The sequence below is a fragment of the Tachysurus fulvidraco genome, chromosome 12, assembly GCF_022655615.1.
Source record: "Tachysurus fulvidraco isolate hzauxx_2018 chromosome 12, HZAU_PFXX_2.0, whole genome shotgun sequence".
Classification (NCBI taxonomy): Eukaryota; Metazoa; Chordata; class Actinopteri; order Siluriformes; family Bagridae; genus Tachysurus; species Tachysurus fulvidraco.
In genome coordinates this window covers 6720840-6730088 of record NC_062529.1, presented here as the reverse complement: position 1 = coordinate 6730088, position 9249 = coordinate 6720840, and the positions used below count along the sequence as shown (strand labels likewise).

At 39.1% G+C, this 9249-nt stretch overlaps 1 protein-coding gene and 1 long non-coding RNA gene across 8 annotated transcripts in view; one reads left to right on the top strand and one right to left on the bottom strand.

The window, feature by feature from the left end:
- Positions 1-2577: 2577 nt before the first annotated feature.
- LOC113659314 lies at positions 2578-5153 on the bottom strand. Of its 3 annotated transcripts, none has more exons than XR_003444614.2 (3): positions 4680-5153; positions 3158-3432; positions 2578-3065 (listed from the first exon to the last, which is right to left on the bottom strand). It is a non-coding gene; the product is annotated as an uncharacterized LOC113659314 (long non-coding RNA). The 3 variants fall into 3 exon arrangements; XR_003444615.2 differs by lacking the exon at positions 4680-5153 and adding an exon at positions 4261-4660; XR_003444616.2 differs by lacking the exon at positions 4680-5153 and adding an exon at positions 4305-4660.
- bmf1 (BCL2 modifying factor 1) overlaps positions 3320-9249 on the top strand; it is an 18593-nt gene continuing 12663 nt past the window's right edge. For 4 of the 5 annotated variants that reach the window (XR_007144577.1, XR_007144578.1, XM_047821825.1 and 1 more), the window contains exons 1-2: positions 3320-3453; positions 8852-9036. Coding sequence is in view for 3 of the 5 variants with exons in the window: in XM_047821825.1 (XP_047677781.1) it covers positions 8877-9036 (160 nt within the window). In the remaining 2 variants the exon portion in view is untranslated. Of the gene's footprint in view, positions 3454-8616; positions 8773-8851; positions 9037-9249 lie in introns of those variants that run through there. The other variant, XM_047821824.1, reaches the window with a different exon arrangement.

The following is a 9249-nucleotide window of genomic DNA, read 5'->3' as shown; positions in this document are numbered from 1 at the left end:
GTGATTCATTTACTCCAAACACAACATTTAGCCATTCAGATGATGCTCTTAGTGCCAGATTGATGATCTTACAATTCTTGAGGCTGAACCCATTATTTATGTTGGATTTAAATGAATGTTTAAAAGTTTAGCTTGTTGGCCAATTTAATCACATCCCAGGCTGAATCTGCATCAAATATTCTCTCCATAATACTGTTTTACCATTTAAAACTTCATGCACAATGAAAAGTTAACACGATATAAAATAGGAATACACAAACTATCAAACTATTAGGTGTCACCTCGAAGAAGATGAATAATGTTTTGGGTCTGATTTCTCTGATTTCTTCCTCATGTCATCTTTTTTTTTTTTTTTGCCACTTTCACATCATTACAGGCCTCAATCCACATCTAGATTTCTGTAATGCTGCTTTGTGACAAAGTCTATTGTTTGAAGCACTATACAAATAAAACTGTATTTGTCATTAGTCAGTGTGACTGTATTTCATGCAGGTTATTGATTTAAAGGGGAAGTTGGATGTTTAGCACAAATAGATCTCATAGATAGTAACACAAAACTCACACAGTAAATAAAAAAAAGCCTCCTATTAATTTTCTGTTCAGTGTGTAGCATGTTATAGAATAAATAGTGACGGTTATCTTTATGGCTGTCAGTAAGATTATAAAACATACAATTCTAAAATTGGGACATGAAAAAATTTGCTTTATACATTTCTTGTCTGAATGGTGTCACATATGCCAGATTTTCTCTTACTTGTAGGTCTTACTCAGCATTAACTGATTTTTTTCTTTGCCATTCTTTCCCATTTCAAATCTATACACTTCATAGACTGCTTGGATATGCGTCAGTGGCCTTGGTCTGAACTTGTTCAAAATTTTGGCAAAGCTCCAACAAACCTGTGAACCCTGCTGCTGCCCCCTCTGTGGGTTAGGTGAGAACGGGGAGGGTAACATGCAGGGTCAAATAATGTATTGTAACGGTATCATATTATATGATGATTTGCTTAAGTCAATTCAATACACATGAAATGGTAGAGTCTTGAAGGGTCATTTGTAAGAGAGATATAGTAGCAATGGGGAAATTTTAACTGAATTTCTAACTGACTAACTGAACCATAATTATATTCTTGACTATAGAACATATTTTTATAGAACAAGAATGTTGAAATAGGTGTTTTTTGCATTTTTTTAAATCTGTAATCAATTATGTTTCATTCACTGATTTTCATTCACAACAATTGCATTGACTTGAAATTAAGCTGTTTGAAATATTTCTTTCTTTCCAAGCATGTCGCTGTAGTTCCAGTTAACTTAAAGGTTGGGGGAGGGATGTGCTAATACAGTAAGTGTGTGCTCATGTGTGTACTAAGGAATTGTCTTCTGCTTTGTGAGAGGATGTTAAGTTGTACTGTGTCCCAGCTGTCCAAGTGTTTATTGATCCGTCGTAGCCCCGGAGGGAGGACAGGGTCAGATTAATACATCCAGCACCTGCCCTGCTGCCCCAGTGAAGCAATGGCTCGTGCAGGATTCCACAGAACATGAACAGATCTGTGAAAGAGAGTCCCCTCTCTTATACCAGGTTTTCTGTCCATTTAGATGAGTTTAGCACAGACTTGAAAGGTGGATGTGTTAATTCAAGTCATCATCGTGCCTTGCATTCGTGATTTTAGTGCAGTTGACTTATCCTCCCCGAAATCACAGTGTATTTACAGTAATTATGTTACAGAGCAGGTGGCATGGTGGCACTCACAGCTCCAGGGTCCCTGGTGTGATCCTCAGCTCGGATTACTGTCTGTGTGCAGTTTCACATATTCTGCCCATGTCTGTGTGGGTCTCCTTCATGTTCTTAGGTTTCCTCCCACCTCCCTAAACATGTTGGTAGTTGGATTAGTTACTCGAAATCGCTTCTAGATGTCAATGTGTGTGTGTGTGTGTGTGTGTGTATGTGTGTGCATATGATGCACTAGCTTCCAGTGTTTAGCGTTCTAAGGTTAGGTCACCATCTCCAAATCCACCACAAACCTGACCAGGAATTTTTTCTAGGAAAAGCTTCCCTGTATAACATGTATATGTGAAACATGCAGGATACATTTCCACTGCAGTGGACAAGTACTTACTAGGCATTCTTGTAATTTTACATCATACAGTGACTGTGCCTTTTAGATGAAAATTATAGCCCGGCTAATCGTGCCTTTAAAGTGTATTCGCATATGACAATCTATATGTGATACATAGGCTTTTCCTATTTCTGATCATGCGTGACAGCGCACTGCCTTTCCGCACTGTTGCCGCTGTGGGAATTTCCCTTCCACGTGCCCGGTCGCATGAGAGGGGGCGGGATCAAAACAAATACCCTGATTGGTTGAAAAAACACTGACCATCTAATCTTAAAGGGACAGCGACGCGTTTTGATTAGACTATACTATACTATATATATATTGCATCACTCAAAATAATATATATATAGTTACTATTGTATACACGAATAATTAAATGTTTATATTGCTCATTATTGTCTATAGTGTCAGTAAATAGTTTCTTAACATTCTAAAACACTCTGTAGAGTCAAACACAGCATTTCAAAAGATAAACTCTTACCTATCCCTCACAAAGACATAAACTGTAACAGCAGCATATGAGTAATAACATGAGATAAAATAAACAAATAAATATAAATGACAGTAATCACGTCAATATGGCAAGAAATCAAAATGAGTAATATGTTGACTGTCGATGTGCAAACATACAGATTAGTGACAGCAGCATGATATACAGGGCCATTGATGCCTCACTGATCTAGAGTCCTTTTGTTTTATTTTGAAAACAGGTTACTGTTTATATATAGTTTCTTTGTCCATTTAGATTTCCTCCGGCTTCAACAATTTCCTCTCATCTCTGAAAACATGTTGGTGGTTGAGATGCTGGCTAAGACAAATTGCCCTGAGGTGTAAATGAGAGTAGGAACATGTGTGTATCATGTCGTATGAGGGACTGGTCACGCATCCAGGGCATATTCTCACTTTGAGAATAATGTTACTGCAATCATCTCCTGATGCAAAATGGCCCTGATCAATATAACAACAGACATCAGTCAGAAAGAGTACAAACAAATCAGGATATTGTCTGTATGTGCAAAAGTTCAGAAAAAAAGTACTACCTGTAAGTGTAGATAAACACACATAGCCTGTAGCATTAGCTACAGAAAATAATGTCCTGTGGCTTTAAGGGGTTTTTTGTTGTCATGGGTTGCGTGACGTTACGGGGCGGAGTCATAATAGGAATGAAGCGAGGGTGCTGGAGGCTGGACTGCAGAATGAAAGTTGTCGAGAAGGAAAGAGGATCGTACTGTCCTCCTGTCTGTACTCTGATCCGATCCGCTCCGCTCTACAGCACCGGTCAACCTGATCTTTTAGACTCAGAAACATCACGGATCTGAACACAGGCCGATCAGAGGTATCACTTATTACAGAACTATGTATGTTTGTAGACAGCTTTTCTGGGTTGCTGCTGGGTTGTAGTTGGTGTGATTTTCTGTAACTAGCCAATCGAATTGCACGGATAAATGGAGTTAACTGATGTTGCGCGTGTAAGATGGCAAGTGTGTCCGTGTAATGGTGTAGGTTTTTCTGTGTGACTGCTGTGGTTGTAAACGGCACATGGATGGAGCTGAACACCCGGTGTGTCAGTGTACATAACCGGCCCTGTTACAATCTGTGTGGTTCCAATCAAACGATTACAGCTTTGTATATAAACGTCTGTAAAACATCTACGAGACCTTTATGTGGACTTTAATGGCAGTTGTTGATGACATGCTGTTATGTTCTGTGCTAAATTGTTGCTTACATTGTAAACACCTCACATCCATACTGCCTGAAAAAAGGTGCGATTTCACAGTCACTTTATTGTCACTACGCGATAACCAGAAGTGTACAAATGGCGAAGATATTGGACGGTTAAATATGTCTTAATTGAGAGATATAATCGACACATGGCGCGCGTATTGTTCAAAATAACGACTATAATAGAACACCGAGTCGACACATGAGTCGAAACATGCCGGGACTGCTGGTTAGAAACGGATACTAACTGTAAATACCATCTGGTTCCGCCACTAACAAATTATTGCACAAATAAAAACAGTAAAAATAAAACTTTTTTTTTTTTGGTGAATTTAAAAGTCCTTATTCTGACACGGTGAAGTAAGCTAAAGTCTAAGCGCACGATATAAACATCATTTGTTTAGCAAAATTAAAATCTCACCAGAGCACAAAAGCTGCAGTATAACGTCAATATGATCTCCTTACCCAGTGTCGTGACATAGAATGTGTTTGAGGGAAAAGCTGATGAAATATACTAACTGAGATCACTGTACACCTGTATTGAGAAGTGAGTCGTGCTCGTTCATGTCGGTGGACGTCAGAGAACGGCGACGCGTGCGTTATTTAATAATTTCACCCATCTCATATTAATAACGTTGCCCAAAAACGTTTCCAGCGAAAATGCCATGTTAGTAACAGGGGAAAATAACGTAATATCGTACAAAACCGTGTCCACGCGCCTTTTTCGCCTCCTGCAGTAAAACATCAGTACTTCGCCTGACATATTTATGCTAGATGCTAATAGCCTCAAACCGAAATAGGAAAAATGCATGATTCCGATTGGTTAATTCCCTTTCTTACCGTAGCAAGTGCAGATACTTTGCAAAACACTGTATAATCTGCGCGGTATGTGTTGGGTTTACGACTCGTACGATCATCTGTGTTGATGACTCATGGATTACTTGTGCCCTGAGGTGGAGAGGCTTCCTACCGGAAACTTTAACACAAACTATAGACGCAGTTATTACGATTATTTGGCATTTTATCAACAAGACAGTCTGTGTTCCGTGAACTCACGCGCGCGTTTGTGTGTGTGTGTGTGTGTGTGTGTGTGTGTGTGTGCGCGTGTATGTGCGCGCGCGCTATGCAGTCGCTACCTCTGGCGATGCTTTTAACAGTGTAAAATCAGTCCCAGTGTTGCACGCTCTTTTCACTGGAAAGTCGTACAAATGTTGGTCAGATGATGTCATAGACTATTTTTGCATATTACTTGCATCACTCATCAAAAAGAAGTTACCTGATAAAGGAAGATGTAGATTAGAACAGAGTACTCAAACAATAGCTGAGTGATTGGTCGTTGGGAACAAAGGCTCATGCAAACACATCTAAGTCTGAATTTACACTGGGGTTAAAGTGACTGAACCTGCTCTCACAACTCATATAACAAGTAGCTTTAATGAGAGCCAAAAGAACCTTCTCGACGGCCGGTTATTGTGCTGGATAAAAAGTCCCTAGATTTGGTGCTAGGAGTTTAAAAACCTGACCAATCATTTGGTGTTGGTGATGATGATGATGATAATAGTGGTGGCAACGCATGCAATTTTCAAGTTTAGTAAAGGTGAAATTATGACAGATCACATGCTTATAACCCTCTGTATAATTATGTGCACTTTTCATTCACATTTACATCTCATTTTACATTTTCTCCCTTTCTTTGCTAAGAAGTTTTTATCGCTGTTTGAATCCCGAATGTTGAACTGTGGAACCCTGAACACGATATATGAGTTAACAAGGAAACCGCTAAGAGAAGCACAGATAGCTTCCAGTTGTAAATACTGTCACTTTGTATGTAACCTTTTTAACCCTATAAGGTATCATTGTGCACATTTAGTTTTTTTCCATTTTCTCTCCAAAAGCTTAAGTCTTTATAGTTTATCAGTAGGTTTAATGTGAAATTAAAGTAAAAACAGTAAACAACAGTGTCGTGTAGTTGCCAATGCTACTTTCCCATGTTTAATATATCTCAGGCTTTAACATCTTTATGCTAAGCATGCTAATACTCCTCAGCATACTTTTCAGTTATGTGCAACAGGATCTTTGTTGTGGGGTTCAATATTACACCTGAATAAAATGGCAGTGTATTGGAAAATCTGGCCCAATTCAAGGGAGGTATCAGGTGCTATGTCAATATGTGTATGGTATCGGATCAGCACATCTATAAAAGTGATGATAAATGGGTGTCACCTTGAGCAGAATCATCGGTTTCAGTATGCTGAGTTTACACACAAACACACAAACACACAAACACACACACACACACACACACACACACACACACACACACACACACACACACACACACACACACTCAGAGCACAGGGCAGCAGAGGGAGCTGTATATCGCTTGCTTCATTGTGAAGTCATTCACGGTTTGATGGGATCTGAACAAAGCAAATCGGAGATTCGCTCAAATACTCACACTCTCTATGCTACCCTTCAAATCTGCACACAGAGCACATTTTGTCTTTGTGAAATTGTGAACATGCTTTCAACTTTCACATACAATACACAGACCTTCAGTTTCAGTTTTGAAATTAGTAGTGATTATGTATTGATTTGTGTTTTTACAAAAATAGCACATGCTGTTTGGGTTCATTCGGCTTGCAGTGTGTTGTTAGCATAGTTTCCATTCCTCATGACATCATTATTCTTTTTATTTCTGCGGTTCTGTGCTTTCAGAGTAACTGTCTACATTTCTGACACAGAAAGTTGGACCATCGCTGTCTGGTTTTGTACAGATCTGTTAAGCTTCAGCCTATATACTCAGTCCTGACCAAAACCCAGTGATGGAAATCTTGTTTTGTGTTGTGTGTTTGTCTGTTTGTTTACTTCCACTGTGTTGTCTTCAGTGTAATATTATATGGGAGTGACATGGAGGCATTTTGGGGACAAATAGCTACTATTCACCCAGAATTGTCCTGATCCACAAAAACCACATGGACTCTACCACAGAACATGGAGAAAGCAGGAGACACGGTTGTTGCCTCTGCCTAGCCAAAAATTTCTGTAAGTTTAAATATAGTAAACCAGTTGTCTAACCTCAGCACCATGGTGTGGTTTCACGGCCGTTATTTATCTAAATGAGCACCACAAGCTAAGTTAAACTTTACTGTTATTATGCTATAACTGATGCTCAGGGTCTGGGCTGCATGTATTTTCTCTTCAGCCCAGCTGTTATTAGAGTCAGAGGCATTGATTTGTTTTGGTCATGGGTACATTACAAACACAGGCTTCACGTTGTGGTTGCACGTTTGTGAGTACGTGTGGTGGTGCATCTTGTCAGAAGCCACTTTCGATATAATAATATATATGTTCCCACCCCAACTCTGGCCTCATATCCTAGTTCCTGAGAGATCAGTTAGTCATATGCGATTGATACAGCCTTAGTCAGTCATATCTAAATGACATCTGAAAATCTTGTAAATATTATGAACCTTAGAGTGACTGTGGAGTCAGTAGTCATTTTGGAGCTATTGAATGTTTTGAATGAACCCTTTGTGCTTTAATGTAAGTATATGCAAGATAGCCACCATGTGTATTTTGAGACCTTTTGGCACATTGTGCACATCCAAAAAAGTTAATGCAGTGTATGGCTCAGTGCAAACGTAAAATAGGCATAAGCATCATAATTGTTCCACTGTTCCTCAGATTTCATCAGCTAGCTTGGCATCTCAATAAAATATACATGATAAACTCCAACATCTTTACCTTGATTTCTTCTCCAAGATTAGAGAACATGATTGCTGCTTTAAGACCATTTCCATTGTTAAAAGCGCTATACAAATAAGTAAGTATTTCAATGCTGCCAAAGTGTATTTTGACCTCCCCCAGTTGATCGATATTTTAATCCTCCTTATGTACAGATAACTGTGAGCTGTACTGTTTGTGTAGTCAACTCATGTTTGAATACTGGGACTCTCCTGTTCTTCACTCACTCATGAAAGTGACTATAGTTCAACTCAAGGCTGCAACTTATTATTCCCAATTTCTATCCAGTAACTTGCAGAGAAACCCCCCCTTCAACTCGATGTACTTCCTTGTGCACGGAATAACATCAGATCAACATCGGTAGCACTGCTGACTTTGCATTACGTTTTACTGTATATACAGTTACTTACTTTAGATCAATCAACATACTGAAACATTCACTTTTAGATCAATAATCTATGATGCTGATTTTCCGGAAAGGTGGAAAATGATGCCACTCTGATCTATGATTTATTATTGCTATATATGCACAGCTTGCTGTACTGTGTAGCAGCTTGTAACTTAGTAAGTCTCATGACCGTAATGTATGTAAGCTGTACCTGTGCTCTGTTTTATCGTTTTGCTTTGGTTTTAGCAGGGAAGAATGAGCAAGTGCTTCCTGGGGCATATTTATACTGAATTGTATGACATGGTGTAATAATGAATAAAAGCAGAACTGTACCTGGATGTGTACCGTATACAGGTCTTTCTCCTTTCTTTATCCTGATTGAAATCACTTGTTGCTGTTTTCAGACTCATACATGTCAAAAAACAAAAAATCACATGGGATCAGTGTATTCATAACAAACAACACAATATCAGCCATGTTATAAATGAAAGATAGTTCCTTAACTTCCCTTTTCAATCCAGCAGTAATGACTGTTAAACATTTATTAATGGACCTGCTATGCACTTAGCGACTCTAGACCAAGCTTTGTCTCACGAAGGAGAATTCTGGAGTTGTTTTTGAGTATTAAAGCAAAGGACCTCGTATAGCTGCTGTTGTTTACACATAAGTACTGCTATAAGAACTACTTAAGTATCTCGCCTCACCTACCTTGTTCTTACCATGAAACTAGCCATTGCTGAAGGCGTGGCATGAAAAGAACAATAAATAAATAAATGTTCCTGTTCTCATCTGAGAATCGTAAGTACATAAGTCTTTCCTTCATAACCCTCATGATTATAATTATCTCATTGACTAAGGGAAATTTTCTGGATTGCAGGTGGAGAGTGTGCAAGATCCTGCTCATGGATGAGGATGAGGATGATGTGTTTGGGCCTGTCTCACAGTGCTGGCCTTCCTCCAACAGGGAAGACCACAGTACACAGACCCCAGGGCGCTCCGCGACACGGCTGAATGGCATGCTGCCCTGCGGTGTAGCAGAGGAGCCCAGTCGCCTCTTCTATGGTAAACCTTAACCTTATTAAAAAAACAAAAAAAAAACAACGAGATGGAGATGGTGATGGTGATGGTAGAGACATGGAGACAAAGGGAGAAAATTAGGTTTGGCAAGAATCAGTATATCAGGGAACAAAAAAAATAACTAAAATAATGTTTAATCGTAAGAGTTACATTATAGGTTACGTAACTGTTTAATTCTCTAGTTTAGCCCTCAAGTAT